The sequence below is a fragment of the Crocodylus porosus genome, unplaced genomic scaffold (assembly GCF_001723895.1).
Source record: "Crocodylus porosus isolate Cpor-Errol unplaced genomic scaffold, CroPor_comp1, whole genome shotgun sequence".
Lineage (NCBI taxonomy): Eukaryota > Metazoa > Chordata > Crocodylia > Crocodylidae > Crocodylus > Crocodylus porosus.
The window spans coordinates 53753216-53774530 of record NW_017728931.1 but is presented as its reverse complement, the minus strand read 5'-3'; the positions used below and the strand labels follow the sequence as shown (position 1 = coordinate 53774530).

At 45.2% G+C, this 21315-nt stretch overlaps 1 protein-coding gene across 2 annotated transcripts in view; it reads right to left on the bottom strand.

Moving 5' to 3' along the window:
- Nucleotides 1–21315, bottom strand: part of RBX1 (ring-box 1) — a 25114-nt gene that overhangs the window by 2895 nt on the left and 904 nt on the right. The window contains exons 1-3 of one of the 2 annotated variants that reach the window (XM_019544994.1): nt 12623–12731; nt 7816–7894; nt 537–607 (exon numbers count right to left, since the gene is read on the bottom strand). In XM_019544994.1, the coding sequence (XP_019400539.1) occupies nt 537–607; nt 7816–7894; nt 12623–12700 (228 nt within the window). In that variant the 5' untranslated portion in view covers nt 12701–12731. Of the gene's footprint in view, nt 1–536; nt 608–7815; nt 7895–12622; nt 12732–21315 lie in introns of those variants that run through there. The other variant, XM_019544995.1, reaches the window with a different exon arrangement.

The following is a 21315-nucleotide window of genomic DNA, read 5'->3' as shown; positions in this document are numbered from 1 at the left end:
GGGGGGGGGGGTGTACATGCACAGGAACATGCAAGATTAAAGGAGCCACTGCATACTCTACTTCTGCTATGAATTTGGTAGGTCTCTACAAATGATATTTGTCTCTAGAGATCAAGAGGAAACTCTAGTCACCAAAATAACCTCCGATCCCTCAAAACCATGCATATCAAGAATAATAGGGCATTCACATCTAAATAATGCTCGTCTCTGATGGTAGGACAACTCTGAAGTATGAGCTAGTCCCCTGAATATTCAAAAATAAATCATACACTCAAAATTAAATTCCTATATTGGCAAAAATCTGAGCAATGAAAGTATATATCCTCCACCACGTTCTCAATCCTTATTTTTCTATTTTTCTCTTCCTGGCTTGTCCATGCCTCACTGAGAATCCAGACCTTGACATTTTGCTCTCCTAGTGAATTATTTTAGACCATATTATTTGATTAACTGACTTTCTCCATTCTGATTTGAGACATGGGAAAGAGGGGCACCAATCTTTTCACAATAGCTGATCAGTAAAACAGTTTACTTACATTGCAGACACCCCATGCAACAGTGCACTCTTCAGAGGTAGCTGATGCTTGGTTAGCTTGGCATTCTATACCTGTGGAAACAGAATCAAATGGGACTCACAATGGCCAACTGTCTTGTAGCCATCAACCAGGAGTCCTCTATGCTTGAGCAAAATGAAATATATAGAGGCTGCTTGTTTTTTTTTGGATTCATTACATCAAAAAGTGCTGAGAAATGATAGGTTAACGAAGATTTTGCCTAACACTGGGATTGATCAGTCTCAATTAAGTTAGATACTTTGTCCCACTTTCTTCTAGATTATTTTTGGTAGTGGGGATTATATAAGTGACATGTGGCTGCTTGCCAATTTTTAAAGATAAGCATTTCTAATTTGGTCATACCAAGGTGTGTTTGGCTTTAAAGTACCTTTTGAATGATGGGTGGTTTTGTCAGAGCTGTAAAGATTTAACTAAATCTTTCCTAGCTGACATTATTTTAGCATTAAATTCTTCTTCTTGTCCAAGACACTAGGTCTGTAAATATCAGCAGGTATGCAACCTTACTCATGAGATGTTGAAACTTGGCCATACCCATTCTAGCCTTCCCTTGTACCATTTTATTTTTTTAGGTGTGTTGGTATAAAACATCACTTAATATTACTTTAATGGCCATAATAAAATATATCCAAAGAACTTCAGGCAACAGTGATAGTGAAGAGAGGTCAGTCTCAGAAGGGAAGTCTCGTAACCAGATTTTCCACATTACATCCGATTCCTCGCAACTCAAGTTATCTGGAACAAAAATAAGTAGCAAGCAGAAGCACTCCCTTCCCTACAATCAGGGATGGTAATCAGTTTCAATCAATGCTTTAAATGCATTTCTTTCACAGGATGATTCTGCAAAGCAATGAAAGTCAAGCCCATAGTTTTAAACATATTTCTTCTGTGGTGACAGATCTTTTGCCAGATAAGGAACAGTAAGACACCACTGCCATCACCATATCCCTACCCTACAAACAAAATTAGAACCCTGATCACCTTTCATCTTAAAAGAAAAAGGTTTATTACCTCTAAAAAGTATGAGACCTTCTTTAACTTAAGTTTATGCTCATTTCTTGAGGCTGAGGACAAAATGAAGGGAAGATTTAGAATAATTAGATGCATGATCATCCATACAGACCTGTACAAAGTCTATTGAAATCAGGTCTCCAAGAAAAAGGAATATCTTATTCCAGGCTTATTTCTGGGTGGTTGTCTCTATTCAAGTACAGTGCCTGGACTGGAAAGAAGCTACATCTGTCCATCAATTTGTGTTTGCTTCAGATGTTCCAGAGGAAAGATCCAGATAAAAACATGAATACCTCTTTCTTCAGTATCTTTGTTAAGGGTAGGAATTAAAGAAATGGCTTTTGTAGGGAAACTTGTAGTCCTTCATGGACTTTGCAAATGTATAAAATAAGTATTTTGGTGTTACCAACCATCACTTATCAAGCTGCCGTATCAGAAGGCTCCACATTACACCACTGAGGCACAAAGTATTGAACAAAATTATCATCCACTGACCAGGGCTTAAAACAAACTAAAATTGACATACTTACTAGTGAGCAGGTGATTCTGTGTCAGTTTCCTCAAGTTTATAGAAATGTCTAATAGCAAGAGACCAAATTGGCCAGAAACTACTTCAGTATTTAAAGGAGCATTTTTTGCTTCTGCTTGTTGTTAGCCAAATACTAAGTGTGGCCACACTGGGCAAAAGATTCTACCCAGCTTCTCAGGTGCGGGATGATGATCTAAAGCAAGAATTCTCCTGCCCTGGAGAATCTAAAACTTATCAAATGTTATTTGGACCTAGAGTACTTCTGCTGAATATTTTAAAGGGCTCATTGCAGTACTTGTAGGAAACATGTACCAATAAGGTTAATTGCTTTGTCCAGTTTAGTTAAGATATGACAGAGAAGTTCTGCTCCTTTCCCTTTACCCTTCCCCACCCAGGAGACTATTCTAGTATATTTTCAGCAGATGTTTTCCTCATATTTAGATTATTTTTCTTTTAATGCCATGATTTCTACCCATGTATCTCTGTACCATGCTTAATATTTCCTCTTGAAATGACTCCCTCAAAATGTTTGTAGACCATTATGTTCCACTCCTAGTCACTATTGAGAAAGCTAATCACTATGCTGGACTCTGTTCAATTAGTCTTTTCCCATGAATCAGCACCTTCAACACCTTAATCATTTTATTGATAAACAGAGTGTGGGCCACTGAGCAAAGACACTGGGGGATAGAGGGGCTCCAAAGAGAGAGACCAGAACTTGCTGAGCAATAAAACTGAGACTAGGATGAAAAACCTGAAGAGTAGAGACTGGGCCTAGGACAAGGAACCACAGGTAGGAAGAGAGAAGCAAAGACAGGCTGAATAGAATGGAGCAGAATGGGTCAAGCTTGGAAAAGTCTGGTAGAGGAGCCTGTGCACACTAAGTACAGCATATCCCTTTCTCGTGCCTGGACTAACACCTAGGATTTGAGTCTTGCCTTTCTGTTATGCACAGCAAACATCTGAAAGCCTCGGGCAAGATGGTGTCCCCTCCACTTCCCCCCAGTGCTGGTCTAGATAGGAAGTGACAACTTATTACTGTTATCATCTACCCAAATCATGTGGCAGATATTTATAGATGGACAAACAGGTTCCAAACCAACTGATGACCCATGTGGCTGCCCATACGCCAAGATGGCTTTTTTCTTTTTTCAAAGGAAAAAAGATACAACCTTAACACAGCTTCCTTTTGCATACGTAGTTGATAAATGTAGTTTATTACACAATCATGACCTAGTTTTCAATAGGGCCCTACTTCTTTCAGTCCACAGGATAGACCTGCTCTGGAAATGAATCACACTTGTCTTTAGGAAACCTGTTTTCTTTGTTGCAAGAGTCAGAAGGTGTGGAGCGAATGAGGCAGAGGACTTTAGGAAGAGAAAAGATGATCTTGTGGTTCAAGAACGTCAACGCTGTTTTGGAGAACCATCTTCCATTGCTGCTTGTGCCACAGTTGACGCTGATATTAGTCAGCTCATCTAAGCCAAATTCAGATTTTTTTAAAACAAGTTGTCACTGGTTAAGTTCCTTCTCTGGGTGCTTTACCTTACAATATGATGTATAGAAAAGTGAATACCCAGAACTCACTACTGGAACTGAAGTCAATGGGAATCATGCTAAAATATGTGGCTGCTCATGTTTCAAAGTATGTCAGGGAAGGGAAGGGAAACGGGTCTTGGGTATCTCAAAACTGAGCACCCTCATTCCTCCACCCCCAACCCCCCCAAAAAGCTACCACCAAAATCAGTTAGTACTTTTGATCTTGTTTTCTGTCCCGTTTCTCCACATTTGTAAAATGGGACTAACACCTCTTCAAGGAAAGAATGCCTCATCTCATAGGCATTCTGTAACAGAATCCTTTTGCATCTGTAAAGCCCTCAGATACTGTAGTGATGAGAACAACTGAAAAGGCCCAAAAGGGAATCCAATCATTCTGTCTTCAGAGTAAAGTTTGCATTTCAGGCAGTTAATAAAAAGCAGGGGTTATCCACTGATCAACGAAGAGAAAGCACTCTCTCAAAAAGCTGCTCAAATTAAGTGTACCTCATCCATTTTGTGCACTAAAAAAAGCAGAAAAAATTCAATATTTCATATTATCGATTTCATTACGTCTAAAGGAAAAGTTGGCAAACTTAACGTTAACTTTTGAGTGTCTGACTTTGTAAGCTCAACATCTTATTACTGTAATTTCTTTGCATGTAATATTTACATTTAGTTTCCTATTATTCAGCCCTCCAAATATTTCTGCTTTCCAAATTTGTCCCCGACACTGAAAACACTTGGTGAGGGAAATTAACTGATATAAATGCTAGCTTCCATTTTGTCAAACAATCTCATTTTGTCGTTTCCTATACATGATTCAACTTATTTCTCCAATATCCCCATCCCCTCACAGCTTATATATGAAAATGTAATTAAAAAGTGTGGTTTACTTCCTTCTTCCAGATTGTTAAAGATATTAAATAAATCTAGACCCAACACCAATCTTTACAGCAGACAGACATTTCCCCCCCATTTGCTATACCATCAATTACAACTCTACATTTACAGTTCAGCCTTTTTGCAACTGAGCTTCTATCCAAGCCAGTAGCAAGTACGTTTCTTAAATACAATTAAGAACTTTACCAAAAAAGTGTATCTACACTCCCTTCATTCATTTTTTTGTTACACACTTTACCATGATTCGCTTTTACTAAATTAGTAGCTACTTATTGTTTACTATTTTTATGGAAGTTTCCCCTAATATTTCCTTCATTATCTTGTGGCAATGGATGTTAGATGCCTCTGACCAGACAGTATCAGTCAGAATCATTTCCCCACCTCCCCCATTCCCCATAACATCCCCTTCTGGCACCAGTCAACTGACTGCTAAACATTCTCAAGTATTATTACCCACTTCTCCATAGCTTCTCAAAAATAAGTGACAGACTACAACAAATATCGCATGCCTGCTTCCATTACAGGAAATGATAAGTATCTACTGGGCAGATAAGCAGAATAAGTAATATCACATTTCACTGACTTGTACCAGTATTTACTAGGGCTGTGCGAAATTTCGGCAGCTGTTTTGTTTCAGAGGTGTTTTGGGCCATTTCGGCACCTGAAATGCCGAATTGGAATCAAAATGGAAGGCTCCAAAACAGCTCTGAAGCAAAACGGAAGGCTCCGAAATGTTTCGGAGAATTTTGGAGTTTTGAAGCCAGGCTTGCTGGGAAACAAAAACTAATGAAATCTATGAAGAGGGAGGGGAAAGAGGCAGGGTGGAGGACTGCTCTGATATTGACATCTAGGTCTCAGTTCAATTCCCCAGCTCTCTGATCATTTCTCCAGTTCTTCATGGGGGGGCGCAGGACCCCGATCTGCATGCGGGGTTTCAGCAAGCTGCTGCTGCAAGCTGGGGCCAGTGGCAGCTGCTTGGCACAGCCCATGCTAAGCACCGGGAAGACTGTGGTGGTGCTACCGCTGGCCCCAGCCTGCAGCAGCAGCTTGCTGAAACCTAGTGCACAGATCTGGGGGTCTGTGCCCCACAGGAAGACCTGGGGAAACGATCAGAGAGCTGGGGACATCAAACCGGGGCTGGGGAATCCAGCCACACAACCTGGATTGCTTGCCACTCTGTGCTGCTTCCCTGCCCCACAACCCAGTGTGACTGGGATCAGAGATCCACATGGCGGTCTCCTTGCCTGCATGGAGGGCAGTGGCCCTCCCCCGGACGAGCCACCTATGACCCCATCTTTTTCCCCCACTGGGGCCCGGCTGGGTAGGGCTGCACAGAGATTCCCTTGCAGCCTGTTCAAAATAGATTCAGAGGAGATTAGGTGGAGCTGAATCTCCAAGACAGATTCAGCTGAAACTAAACAGGACAGTGATCAGAGACACTGAAATGAATTGCTGTCCTCTGAAATGGCCAAATCTGAAACTGGATCAAAACACACCCATTTTGCACAGCCCTAGTATTTATTCCATTGAATTATGAATAAATGCTAAAATAGAGGTTTTTACACACCTATCAGTAACTTACATTACCAGTTTTGGTTACCTGCTAGTTGTGTGTCCTTTTTCTAGCATCTTATTTTTATAAGAGCTTACTGAATGGATTTCCCTTGGTCTACAGTAATTTATTCATTTTGAGCACAGCATACCCTTTGACTACATTTCCTCAAGATATATTGACTTTAAGAAGATTAAAGTTATAATATGAGCTTTATCAGTCTGTCTTTCCACATCCAAGACACTCACAGCACTTTACAAACACGAATTAATCCTCACTTGCCTGTCTCACAATATTAGTATCCCTCTTTATTAAGCAAGGATAAACAGAGGCATGAATAAGCACCTTGCCAAAATGTGCAAGTCTGACAGCCAGAAAGAACCCATTTTATCAACAGTCAGTCCTTTTCACTGAAGTACCAGAAACTTTTAAATGGAAGCAGAATAGTTTTGGAATGGAGTAGGTAGAGGCAAACGGATCTCTTACCCACATTTATTGTAAGTGGGAGACTTTCTTGTTTTGAGACAGATTTCCTCTGTGTGCATTTATTCATAGATCTTTTTCAGTGGATTCAATGACATAGGTAGGACAATATTTTAAAATAGGGGAAGATCTACCACAGGCACCAAGCCGTAATCATTCAGTATCACATGCTGTAGTCATGATTTATTTAAGGTTTTTTTTATTTTTTTTATTTTTTTATTGGGGAACATAGGGGAGAGGAAGGGAGAGAAGCTACTATAAATGGTGACAGATAGACAAAGCAAGACCAATCTTATAACATTTTATTCGCTCACCCACTTAGGGCATGTCCAAAGGTGTTCTACCCACCAACCTCAAGCAAGCATAGGTGAAAATCTAATTATCTATCACATCGTAGTCTCAAAATTGAGAGGCACTGTTTTGGCGCACAAAGGATTTCTGAATGAAACTGAAAGGTCGGTGACTGATCTGCATGCACACATAATTTAATGGTGGAACCCTTTCCACTGAATTCCAGTATGCAGCTATTTTAAAACCAGTAACTTTACAAATAAACATCAACATAAGTATATTGTAGAATCTTTCCAGATAAAGTAGGGTAAACATTTAAGCAGATTTTTGTACAGTACAAATTTGATTGTTTGCTTTCTGTTTAAAAAGAACAATTCGCACTCCTCTGGATATCTACCACACAATTCCAGATTATAATAGCATTAGCTAACTCATGCAGAGTATTTTTTGTACAGTGACTGGCTGACAGAGGTTAGTGGTCCACCCTACCCATGGGCAGTCAATCACAGATAAGAATCCTGTCTCCAGCCTCACCAGTTTAATGAAACAATTGATATTCAGTCTCAGTAGGTCTTGCACAATTCCTAAACAATTCTACTCGGACCCCATCTCTATCCTGGCCCATCATCGTCATCAACCTTCAGTTCCATTTCAAGCCTCTGCCTAACTAAAATCATCTCTTGTATGATATCAAGTTTAGTCCCTCACTCTCCCACTTTTAAAAAAGAGGGAAAAAGGAAACATGGTGATGAAGAGAGTATTAAAATGGATCAGGGCAGCTAAGAGTTTTCAACAACATAACCTACCAACAGTGGGTTTCAAGAAAAAGTTCCTAGTTGAAAGCTGTGTTCCCAGAAATGCACATTAATGAAGGTACTGTTTTGCTGGGCATCACACTTTTAATCAACCTGCCAACTCCCCCCCTCTCTTTTACTTACATAGATCCATGATATGGTTCCTGCAAATGGCACAGTTATCAACCACAATGTCCCAGGCCCAGAGAGCTACTGCATTCCACTACAAAAAGAAAAAAAAAAGAAAAGAAAAAAAAAAATCACATACATTTGTTGAATTTATAACACCCACCAGAGGATTCTTCTCCTTCTCCTGGCCAGTTTCAGCCAAAGTGCAGTAGGTATTTCAAGGACACCTCTGAAAATTCAACATGACCCTCTGTAATCAGTTTGAAAGGGCACCTGGAAAGCAGCAAGACGCATCTGCCTCAAGATCCAAGCACTTTCTGTCAACTCAAGACAAGAGAATCCCCATCGCCCCAGAAGATTAAGAGAGACTCCCAGGAGTGGTTTATGATAACCATGCTCAAAGAGCTAGTCATCAACAGCTCAATGTCAAATTCAGAGAGGATATCAACTGGGTTTTCTTCAGGGGTCTGTCTGTCTTTGATCCAGCACTGTTCTACATATTTCTTAATGGCTTGGATGATGGAAGTGAGCACATTTAGTACACTTGTGAACAACAGCGAGTTGAGTGGAGTAGCAGACATTTCAGAGGGCAGAATTAAGCTTCAAAGTGACCTTGATAAATTAGGAAAATAGTCCAAAATAAACAGAATTCAATTCAGTAAGGACAAATGCAAAAATCACTCCTCACTGTGGGGGCAGCGTTGATCTGCCCCCTCCACAGGCTTACTGGCCAGACACTGTCCTCCAAGCTGCCAGGCTGTACTCCTAGCCGTGCTTATGCTGCAGTTGCGCGCATGCATGCAGCATTTATCAGAGACATTATCGGCCACATCAGTCAAAAAAGCTGATTGCCGACAATGTCAATTTTCCTTTTATCACATCACTGCCAATATACGGACTGATGCATCAGTGCACTGCTACCAAAAGCCACATGCAACAATCTACTAGCAGCTAATACTGGGATCTATTAACAGGAGTCTCATATGCAAGTCACAGAGAAGAGATACTTTCACTTTATTTAGTACTCCCAAGAGAGGTCTTGCTAGTGCTACATCCATTTTTGGGGACTGTACAACAAACAGAAAAACAAAAACAATCCCTCCTCCCCCAACAAAACACACACAGGAACAAGTTTGGAAAAGTCCATACCAGAGCAATGAAAATCATTAAAGGTCTAGAAAACATGATATATGTCAACAGGTTAGAAGAAGTGGGATTATACAGTCAGGAGACAAGACTAAAGGGGATTTGTTAACATTCTTTAAATACAAGGCAGGTTATGAAGAATAATGTTCTCCATGCCCACACTGGACAGTACAAATAGTAATAGGCTGAAACTGCAACTCTCAGCTTGGTTAAAAGCAGTGGAAGAGATTCCAGAGAGAAGTTGGCAAAATTGTCATTAGCCCTGTCCCTTGACAGTTGCCATCTTGGGACCGGAAGTCCCACCCCCTAAACCTTGACCTTTGCCACCAGAAGTCCCTCCTACTGCCCCCCAGGAACATTCCTCTGGGGAGTCAAACACCTACTATAACATATTTTAATGTTATTACAAAAAGTATGTCATGATTTGTGTACTGTATATAGAGGTGACTGAATAATAGCTCAAAAATAGTCTTGTATAGCTTGTGGTCTCTTTAAGCTGTATGAATTGCAGAAGAGGGGTTCAAATTTGCCAGCTTAACATTTAAACTGTGATTGGCTTAAAACCCTCACTTTTAATACAATGAATGCAACTATCCTTATTTTCAGCCAAGAGCCCTGAAAATCTTATCTAGGGGAATCTCTCTCTCCCCAACTCACATTTCCCAGCACTAGAGAAATGAAAGAAGAGATCACATTGACAAAAGTGGCAGTTACCACCATGAGCAGTAATGCAGTAACCTTCTTACCAGTGAGCAATCACTCTCCTAAGTAAAGGCAACCAACTACTGGGAACAGCCCTTACGTTACTCTGCACTGATTCCCAAATGTCCTCCTTCAAAACACCATAGGTCACTAGACACCTGCTTACAGCCACTCACAGAAATAAAAAAAAATAATTGAGAATCCTCAGTTCCAACTTTCAGCCATTAAAAAAAAGAACCTCACTCACCTCCATAGCTACAAAGGCCTACAAGAGGAGGGCCTGCTATGAATTCAAGAGGATAGCATGTGAAAATTAATCCAAGATAAAAGAATCATAGCCAAATAAAACAGAAGAGGGGCTGTAAGAACTGGAATTGTTTAGTCTGGAGAAGACAAATCTGATAAGTCTTCAAAGAAAAAAAGGGTTGGCATAGGGTGGGCAAAATGTGGCCTGTGGGCCAGATGCGGCCTGCCGGGCCGTTCTATCCAGCCTGTGGGGCCCATAAAAAAATTCAGAAAATTAGTATTAATCTAACCCGGGCTGCCTGTCACACGACCCTCGGTGGCTTGCCAAAACCGAGTAAGCAGCCCTCTGCCCAAAATAATTGCCTCCCCCGCCACCCCTGTATAGTGGTGGGCAGCTATTTTTCAATATGGGATAGGACAAGAAACACTGATCTAAAATTGTAAGGGAAATTTAGACTGGATGTTAGGGAGAACTTTCTAGTTATAAGGGTGGTTAAGTACTGGAGTAGATTACCTAGAGAAGCTGTGGAAATCTTTATCAGTGGAAGATTTTAAATGCAGTTTAGGCAAACACCTAGCTGGCATGGTTCAGACAGGGATGATGACAGGGAACCTCAAGCAGGAGGTTAGGCTAGCTGCCATTATAAGGTCTCTTCCAGCCCTATTTTTCTAAGATACAGAAAACAGATATAACATCACATCCCTGATCTCTCCCTCCCCTCACCCATTAAAATAGAATATGGAAGAACTACTTTTCTTCCTATCTTGGTATTAATAGTCACAGCAGTTTAACTTCACATTGTATCTAGTATAACCTCTCACTTTAGAGTATTCATGTTAGCACTGAATTGAATATTTTGTCCCTCCCCTTTCTGGTACTCTACTATTCACTACAGCAGTGATTCTCGACTTTCCCAGACTCAAGCTGCCCTTTGGAAAATGTCATCTCTTAGTTCTGCTCATTTTTGAGTACAGAAACATAATAAAGCAATTCTTCTGTTGTGAAGAACATATCAGGATGTTTCTCACTATGGATTCCTACTTGAAATCTCTGGGTTTATCTTGTGAACCAGGTTTGCACAACTAACCCTGCTAATATGAAGCAGCATGCTACAACACCCCTAAAAGGATCTCCTGGCACCCCAGGGAGCCACAGTACCATGGTTGAAAATTACTTCTCTACAGTATAATTTCCTATGCTTTGTCCAGTCCAGGATTTCATGGTGCTTCCTTTTTAACCCTAGAAGATGACTCTATCAAGAGATGATACCACCGAGAGACAGTACCCAACATTTGGCCCACTATTAAAAAGAATAATCAAAATGATATTTTTATCATTCACTTACGGACTCCGTAGAACTATCCTGAGGGCTGGTAACCTACGGTCTGCAGAGAGGTTGAGTCAAGCTCAGGGCAACAGCAGCATGCAGCTGCACTGTGCCACTCATGCCCTCTGCAGCCCTCCCTATGGCTCTCTTGCACCTGTACTTACCCCCACCACAGGGCTTGCCCATCCCACTGCCCTGGAGATGGGGATCAGAAGCTGAAGTAAACGTAAGCAACTCTGGTGCTTCTGGGGAGTAAAGATTTGCAGCCTGTGATGTAGGCAGCATAGCAAACAGCAGCCCACAGCAGCAAAAGGTTGCATTATACCATTTCCACAGTGGGAGGTTTAACACCTGGACTACGTGATACCCAGCTAGTCACCCTTGTTGTGAAGAATGCCAACACCATACAGGGCTGTATTAGCAAATCAAGGGAAGTGAGCCTTCCCCTCCAAGTGAGGCCACATCTGGAGTACTGTGGCCAGTGTTGGACTCCCATTACAGAAAGGAGGTGGACAAATTGGAGAGAGTCCAGGAAAGGGCAATGAAAGCCATTTGGGGGCTGGGGCATGTGACTTCTGAGGAGAGGTGGAGGGACTGCACTTATTTAGTCTAGAAAAGAAAAGATCAAGAGGAGACTTAATAGCTCCACTTGAAGACAGTTCAAAAGGAGGGAGGCAGACTGTTCTCAGTGGTAGCAGATGACAGAACAAGGAGCACCTTGAGACAGTTGCAACAAGAGAAGTTTAGGTTGGATATTAGGAAAAGCTCTCTCAGGAGGAGGATAGTAAAGCACTGGAACAGGTTGCCCAGAGGTGGTGCCATCTCTGTCCTTGGAGGTTCTTAAGGCCTGGCTAGAAAAAGCCTTGTCCGGGATGAGACAGTTGGGGCTGGTGCTTCTACGAGCAGGAGGCTGGACTAGATGCGGCCGCCTGAATTCCCTCCCAACCTCCGTTTTCTAGGGCTCCACAGCAAGGCACCGGCGGCAGGGCGCGCCCGGCAATGACAGGCAGCCGCATGTGCGGGGGCGGGCGAGGGAGGCACAGCACGGCCGCCTGGTTACCAAGGAGACGGAAGGGCCTGGGGGCTGCGCCCCACCCCTGTAGGTGGCCCCGCCCGGCGGCAGCAGCACCACCCCGCCGCAGCACGCGCCACCAGGACCCCGCGGGTGGGCCCCTACGACTCCACGTGGGGCGATCCCCCCTCACCCATTGGCCCGGCGCTGCGCCAATCCGCCCGCAAGCCCCGCCTCAACTGTTCCTGTGGAACTGGGGAGCCAGAGCCGGAGCCGGGCCCGTGGGCAAGGGGCGCCTTCCCACTTCCACCCGCTAGTCCCTGCTGCTGCCAAGCGGCCGGCCCCGCGGTTCCGCTGTCCCGCCAGGCTGAGGCTGCCATAGCTTCACCTTCTTCACTTCGAAGCGTTTCTTGCCAGCGCCGCTGTTAGTGCCGCTCGGGGTATCCACATCCATTGCTGCCGCCATTTTGGGTGCGTGACTTGGTGGCGCGCATGTGCGGTGTCACGGACGGGAAGTCACATGGGCATTTCCCTCTTCTGCTCGCCCCGCCCGCAAACAGGTGTATGGGGCAGGGAAGGCGGGAGACCATGTGACTCTTAAAGGCGTCGGTCAGGGTGGAGCCCCACAGCCGGCGCCCCCTCCCCCCACCTACTACGCAGCTCGGGGGTTGCACAACCCGGGCCTACACTTAAAGGCGCAGGCACCCAACTACAGCTGACGCAGCTCCTGGGCCTGTCCTGCCCCGCCCCTCCCCCCCGCGCGGCTTGGTTCGCACGCGAGCGCCCCGGGGCGCATCCAAGGGCCGAGTGTGAACTGTTGCCTCGGAGCAGCCGCGGCCTCTTGGCGCTGGGGGCCAGCGAAGCCCCGCGCCCCCGCCCCGGCCTGGGCGTAGCCTCACACAAGCAGCCGCGGCTCCAGCGACTCTCAGGCCTGGTAGCCTCGGGCAGGGCTTCGAGGCGGCCCCTCGTGAAGCGGCAGTTCGGGCTGTCACTCGTGGTTTTTGTTTTTACCCCGGCCAAAAAACCGCAACAAATAGAACAAGCCGCCCCCAGGGCCGCCTGTTCTGCGTAGAGCACCGGGATCCCCGAGCCGCCCGCGGTGTTCTGGGGCCCGGCCTTCCCCGAGACGCGCGTGAGCCCTCCCGCCCGGCCTGGCCGCCTAGCCCGGTGTGGCTGGCGGAGGCCCTGGCGCCACATCGCCCCGCCCTTGATTCCTGCTCCCCCAGAGGTCACAGCAAGGCGCAGCCGCTGCGGGCAGGCCCGCACTGAGGGATGAGCCTGCCTCGGGCAGGGGCTGGGCTCCAAGACCTGTGAAGGCCCCTCTCAACCCTGCTCGTCTACGACAGGGCCGCAGTGTCCTTTCGGGTGGTGCCAAAATCACCCACAACCCTGACTGGAAAGATGCCGGCTGCCAGAGGCAGACAGCAGAGGAGCTGAAAGGGGCCCCATTGCTGTTATGGCAGCACAGACCGGCCCCTGCCCATCGGCCTCCCTGACTGCTGAGCAAAATGCCTTCATGTGCCCCATTGTTACCTGTGCTGCAGGTTGCCCACCCCTGCCAGGGCCCTGATCCCTTGTAACCTCTCCATTTCCCCCTGCCAAGCCCCTGCTTTCCTGGCTCCACTGCTCCAGCTCTCCTTCCTTCTGGGCCTCTCCCCTGCTCCTGGTCGCAGCCCTGCGGACTGAGTTTTATCTCCAGCTAGAAATGCTAACTCGGGTGTGGACATATTAACTAGCATGAACATTAGGCTTAGGCATAGACATCCCTTTCAGTGCAGCTGGGGAGGCACTGTCCAGGTGCTCAGGAAGGCTTGATTTTGCATCCTGAATCTGAAGAGAGAGGCACACCTTTAACTCTGATGACTCCAGGACTAATGAGACAACATCTTTGGATTATTTTTTGCCCAGTTTGTTTGGGTTTTACCCATAATGTGGGATATAGAAAACACATTCCAATAAAGCTTTTTTTCCTTCAATCTTGAATAATGTAGCACTAGGCCCCTACTTAAAAAGAAACTAGGAGTTTCATTAATAACTGGAGAAAAACATGTTTCATATGTGATGGTGATGCGGACCCACAACAAAATCCTAGCTCTGTCCATAGACACCCTTGAAAGCATCTCAGGGTGGTGTGGCACCTAACTGAGAATCACCAGTGTAGGCATGTGCTGAATGGCAACGTCAAGAACCCTTTGGCTTGGGGAATGCAACTTAAAGGGTCTCTGGTATTTATGTAGAGCAGTGGTGCCCAACCTTCTGGTCCCACGGGCCAGATGAGTGGTGCAGGGGTCAGTCCACAGGTCAACTCCCACACAGGAAGCAACGCATGGAGTCAGTCTGCAGGTGTAATCCTCCGTGGCATAATCTTCACCTGGGGCACAAGTTTCTAAACACTCTGCACCTCTGCTCTAGCACTTACGTATGCTGCTGAGTACTGTGCACCAGTATGGGGCCAGAGCATGCACACTAAGTCAGTGGATTCCAGCCTTCACAGTGCATGAGGACCATTAGCAGATGCCTTATGCTAACTCCAGCTGACTGCTTACCAACCCCCTCAGGCATTCCCTCTCCTGACATCTGGAGACAAGCTGCTACCCTGGCTCTAGGCCTCAAAGCCCAAGATCTAGACCACTCTTTGCACTCCAGCCCAGTAGCTGCGAGTGACAAAACCACCTGAAGCCTCGGAACCAATTCTCCACTCAGGCCAATAAGCTCATCGAATTTGCAGATGGCATATCATCTACAGCATGGACCTCCTATCTGTGGAGTATGCAATATGCTGCACATGAACGTTGTGTGCTCCTGGAGGCTGGTGGGGCACGGTGACTGCCTGCAGGCAGTGTTGGTGGCATGGTTTCAGAGAGCGGAAAGCTCCTGCAAGCAGCTGCGGTGGTGTTGGCAGTGAAGGCGGGCTGAGCGGGGAGCTCCCACAGGCAGCCACAGCGGTGTCAGCGGCGGCGGGGTGGGGTGGTGAGTGGTGACAACAGCAGTGCTTTTCACATGGGGCGCACCGCCAATCTCAGGAGGTGCATATGCACACACATGCACCCCCTACACATCACCAACGATGCTGCAGAGGAACTGAAGTTAAAGAACTTCATCCCCAACACCAGCTTCCACCCCTCAGGATGGCGGCTGCCCCACAGGGCCTGGACTGCTCTTAACCATCTCAGAAGGGGCATTGGACAGTTTAAGGCGAGCATGCACTCTTGTGGCCTCTCCAACAAGGTGAGCTGCGGCTGTGGGGCTCAAGCTCAGGTAGCCAACAACACCATCTCTGAATGCCCTTATGGCCCTCCTTCAGGTGCCCACAGTCTTATTGACATTGACCATTCTAACTGTTTCTAGCTTTCTGGCCCCCATGCTTCTGACATAGGAGTGTGGTGACACTTGCTTCATTAGCAGCAGCATCATCATTATCCTCTATGGTGGCTCAACCCACGCACCAGATCTGCCCACATGCCAACCCAATCATGCTAGACCTGGCTGCAGAGTGATCCTGCATACTGGTCTGACCACATGCTGGCACAATCTGGTACACAGGTTTGCATTACCCAGCCTGTGGGGCTCCCCATGGTACTAGACATTTGGCAGTAGGAAGCAGCAATTAACACTGCCACTGCTCCACCACTGCTAAATTTCCAGGCCTATGGGAAGCCTCACGGGCCAGATGACATGGATCTGCAGGCTAAATCTGGCCTGTGGGCCAGAGGTTGAGCAACACTGATATAAGGTGTCTTTGGCCCAGGTCCAGGTACATAGGCAGCTATTGTAACTGGCAGAGTTAGGCCTGGTGCTGAAGTAGTAACAGAATTTTCTTTTTTATATTTCAAATTCTCAAAATGTAATCACATATGGGATAAAAAAGTCCTTCTTTTTAATCACCTAATTGTCGATAATGTTCACTTTGTTCAATCAATATGAGACATACCAAAACCAAAAGACTTAGTGTGTTTAATAAAAAGTTGAGATCTTTAGTCAGGAGTACAACCCACATCTCTTAAGTCTGGTTTCATTTTATTGACTAGATCATACTGCCTTCCTGCACCCAACATTTCATCAGAGACCTAGCCCTTTTGGTGAATCCACAGAAACTCTTCCTACAGTGACTTATCCCTTTCCAAACCTTTGATTCCATATAGATGCAAGAAGGAGTAGGGAACATAAGCAGGGAGTTTTATCTCTCTTGTCTTGGGAAACATGTCAAATAAATTCTTGACTTTGGAACAACTAAAACTTAGGCTTATCACCTTTCCACAAAAAATCCAGTCAGGTTTTATTGGACACCCACTGCATATTACAATGTGGTGTTTGGAAGCATTTAATCAGTTATAAGTGAACATCCAGTTAGAGGTAAACAATACAGGGAAGGTAATGGTCACACTGAATGGGAGTTTTGCTATTGTTTTCAATTTAACTAGCGTTTAAAAGCTACATTTTCTTCTCTTTAAAATTAAGTGCATACTTATTGTTTACAGAATCAGGGTCTTAAATCTACAGATTATGAAAACTACCAAGATAAGTCATCATAACTGCAAGAAAATGCCTTATTTGATTTATGAGCATTAACACAGAATTTTTTCCATTTAAGTCTCCCCATTAATGCTGCGTGTTTATTTGTACATTACCCTGTGGACAAAAAGCTGAATCAGCTTGCCTTCCCAGTTCTCATACTAGTAACAGGACTTTGTGTAGTGGCATCACAAGGGAATGCTTTAGAGAAAAGGTTATGAGATATTTATACGGGTGCACTGATAAAGATTTTCTTGGCCAATGCCAATAGCCAATTATTAACCAGCCATATCAGCCAATACCAATCTGATAACCGATTTACAGGAATGCAGCCAGACAGTGTGGATAGCAGCTCTCTGCAGGTAAATCTTAGAGGGGGAGGGAAGGGACATGGTGGAAAGGAGCAGATTGAAGCCCCCACAGAGAGGGAGGAAGTGGGGCAGAGGCTGGGGGTGCTGCCCAACTGGAGTGGTGAATGGGACCTGGGGCTGGGGTGGGGAGTGGGACAGAGTAGCAGGTGGCTCATCCAAGGGGCTTGGAACTTAAAATGTCACCAGCAGCACTTGAACTAAAGCTCATTAAATGGGCTTTAGTTCAAGCAGTACTGGTACCATTTTTAAGCATGGGGACACTTTTAAGCCAAGCCAAGCAGGGCAAGGGCAGATGCAGGCAGCCCACTGCAGGCTCAGGACTCTCCGCTCTGCTGCCTTTCCCTTGGGATCCTCGCACCAGCTATGCATCCCCTGCCCTCCCAGCAATAGGAGGCACAACTCACTGCCCCACACTGCTGCCAGGCGAGCAGGGTACATGCAGCCAGCGCAAAGCTCCTGAGGGAAACGCAGCATGGTGGAGAGCCCACGCCCACAGTGAGCAGCCCACATCCGTCTCATGCAGAAATCTTGGGGGGCACATGTCCCCCATGCCTCCCTTGGGGTGTACATGCAGCAGCAGGAAGCTGCCCCCACCTCCCCACTCCCTCCCCTTGCGCTCCTTGGACAAGCTGCCTGCAGCTCTATCCTGCTCCCTGCCCCAGCCCTGGGTCCTGTTCACAGCCCTGGCTGGGCTGTACCCCCACCCCTGCCCCACTCCCTCCCTCACCATGGGGTCCTCAATCTGCCCTCTCATGCCCCTATTCCCCTGCCCCCCCACATCCCTTCCCCTCTAAGGCTTACCTGCAGCGAGCTGCTCTCCATGCTGCCTGGCTGCATTCCTGGCTGCATGCATGTGTGTGGCTGCGCACATGTATGCAGCATCCAGGGGCCCCCACCAGAAGGCATTATCAGCTACACCAGCCAAAAACAGCCAATACTCAATAATGTTAATTTTCCTTTTATCGGTGACAATCTAATATGCAACTGATATATCAGCGCACCTCTAGATGTCTATTTCCCCACTCCTCCAAAATAGGAAAATAGTTTCATTTGTATTTATTTACGCAAAACCCTTCTTTTTATACCTAAATTTTAAACCTAAATCTAGTTGGCAATGGCCCTTTAAAATAATGAATCTCAATATAGTCAATAAGATTTCTGAACAATTAGGAAAACACATAGCAGGGCACACACATAGGAAGAATATTAACTATTTTCCCTTTAAGTTACTATTACCATGTAAATTATACACCACCCATCCCTACTGACATCATTGCAAGGGGATGACAGCTGATGGGTAAAAGCCGTGCAATCTGCAGGCCCGTATGTCTGGGTTTATGATGCACTGTCTGGAATGAAGGGAAGCGGCAGTAAAAAAATCTTTAATGAAGTCACACTATACTAAAGGGTCTTTAAAATATATATATTGTTATTAAAAAGCATTGCTGCACTGTGATACTGAAACATTCATGTCCATTCCTTTCAGTGCTGAGTAGAATCTGTAGATGCATCCTTATTTATTTAGCTATAAACTTCTTTGCATACATACATAGACCCTAGTATATGGAGTTACATTTTTGAACTCTTTTGATTAAACTGGCAGGTTTTGTACGAACGATCCTTCACTTTGTAAAGACATCAGAGTCAGTAGATCTGTTGTGGCTTACCTAAAAAGATTAGTCAGTTCTTGAAGCCCCATCTATTTCTTTCTTCTAGAAAGGAGTCCAGCCCCCCTGCTCAGAACTGGAGATACCACTAGCTGCTGCAGAAACAAGACCACCAGTTTTGCTTTGAAAAGCCTTAGCCTCAAAAGAAATAAAACATTTTAGTCCTAAGGCACCAGTGATGCTTTTAAGATTGGATCATTTTTTAAATCACTAGGGAAACAAGGGAAAGGAAGGTAAACTGCAAGGTTGAGAAAGGGGGTGGGGAGCACAGACAGAAATACTGGGTAATCCAAACCATCATGAAAAGTGCTCCAAACCTCATTCATCCCCGCTCTTAATTGCTTCCCTCTTCTTTAGGCAAGATGACCCCCTGCTCCCAATTGCCATATGCTCCTATGCCACCTGAAAACAAGGCCCCAAGATTATTCCAACACCCCAAAATGATGAACAGCTCCCTGCTTGCCAAACAGCCTCCTGCTGTGCAGCTACCAAAATCATCACATGCTTGAACAACTACCCCACAAAAATGTCCTTTCTAACCCTTTGAACATTTGCGATAGATTGGATTTATGTGGGGCCCTAACAAAAAATCTGTGTGGAACCTGATTATCAGTCTCTGCATTTTAGCTGCAAGAGGGAAGGAGGAAGTAGGTCACTAACTATACTAAGCAAGATCATTATACCATGTGAACTACAGCAGACACAGGGAGCCATGTGAAGAGGCAGAAAAGCCACTCTCAGTATTCCTGATATTCATGTCAGCACTAACTAGAACAAACATTAATTACAGAACTCATAGTTTCTTTATTTTTTGATAGTCATGTTGTTATACTTCAACTCTCACACCTAAATCCAGAGTCCATAAAGGATCAACAACCCGGCCCAACACTCACTGCCCAAGAACTATAACTATAGATGAACACCTTTGTAAATGGTTGTAATGGTTAGATGAACACCTTGCTGGGGTCATTTGACCCCAGTACTCTTTCCTGCCATGGCAGGGGGTCGGACTAGATGATCTGTTCAGGTCTCTTCCAACCCTAGAAACTATGAAATTCATCTCTGTCAGGGTACACAGGAGCCAGATTCCTGAGAAACTAACGGAAGGTAGAAGAGGCAGAAGACAGAAGTAATGAGCTGTGACTACAGATGTGCTTGATATGGTAGATCTCCTTAGGGGAGTCTATGAAAAGGATCAGTGGCATGTCCTCTATCATAACAACATCATCCTTAATTCATATACCAATTCCACAGAACCTCTCTGGAGCAGCCAGGTCATTCCCTGGGATGTAAAAGCCTAAGAGGGAAGAACAAAGTCCTCTGAGAAGAACAAGAGGAGAAGTAATTTCAGAGCATTGCCCCCTTTGCCATCCCACAGGGTGAGGAGAGCACAGCACACGTTTGGTGAGCCTGGAATGCGTTGATCCAGAAGAGATTTATCCAGGGAAGTTGCTTTTGTTTCCTCTGTTTATGGCAGATGGCACAGAAAGAGGAAAGAAGAGAGGCCCTTTTCCTCTACTTATGATCCGTGTATGTGACTATAAAGCCTCACTATTCCAGGTGGCCTTTCTACTATCAGTGCTGCCTTTATGAGGTGTGACTTGGATGGTGCTCTGGGTAGCAAGAGGAAAACACACAGGGAAGGAAGCTATTGTCAGAGACAATTTCTATTTGATGACCCCAAACCCAGCGGTCAGAGACAGAAGGAAAGTTGCTTTTTAAGCAATACGTTCATTTGTGCCAAGAATTCACTCTCCATTTCTACATTCAATCTCTTGGTGCAGTCTAGGCCACTTAATGTTTTAGTAGTTGATCTGTAGGCCCAATCTGCTACTTAGATACTGAAGTGCCACAGATTGTACTCTCAACAAGCATTAAAGCAAAATTTTACCTAGCTATTTGCACAAACAACTTACTGAGGAATTTTTAAGCAGTAAGTTGAAGGTCCACTTGCAGCCCCCTGCCTCTTCACTCCCACACCCCTAAATAGCTCTGCCTAGAGTGGTGCATCTCCTGAATAGTCCTTGCTAGGACCACTCTCATCTACAGAACCTGCAACTAGGACAAGTGATTTGGTGATGTGGAGAACATGTTCTTTAAGCTTATCCATAACATAAGAATGCTGTGTTAATATCACTTCCCAACAGAAATAGGATGTGAACCCTCCTGGCCCCTTTGTGCCACCATAAACCCTTTCCACCACCAAAGGATTTCATTATAAAGAGTCTCAAATGACTAACCCAGTGATTCTCAGCCTTTCTAGACTTGAGGTACCCCTCGTTAGACTCATGATCACCTCTTCATAACTTCTGTGAATCAATCGGCACCTCATTTAAAAGATTTACAGTACTTATTACAGTGTAGAGAGCCCAGGCAGTGGGAGGAGGGAACCTCCAGACAGGGAGAGCCTAAGCCTGTGCTTATTCATAGATTCAAAGATTCATAGATGCTAGGGTCGGAAGGGACCTCAATAGATCATCGAGTCCGACCCCCTGCATAAGCAGGAAAGAGTGCTGGGCCTACATTACCCC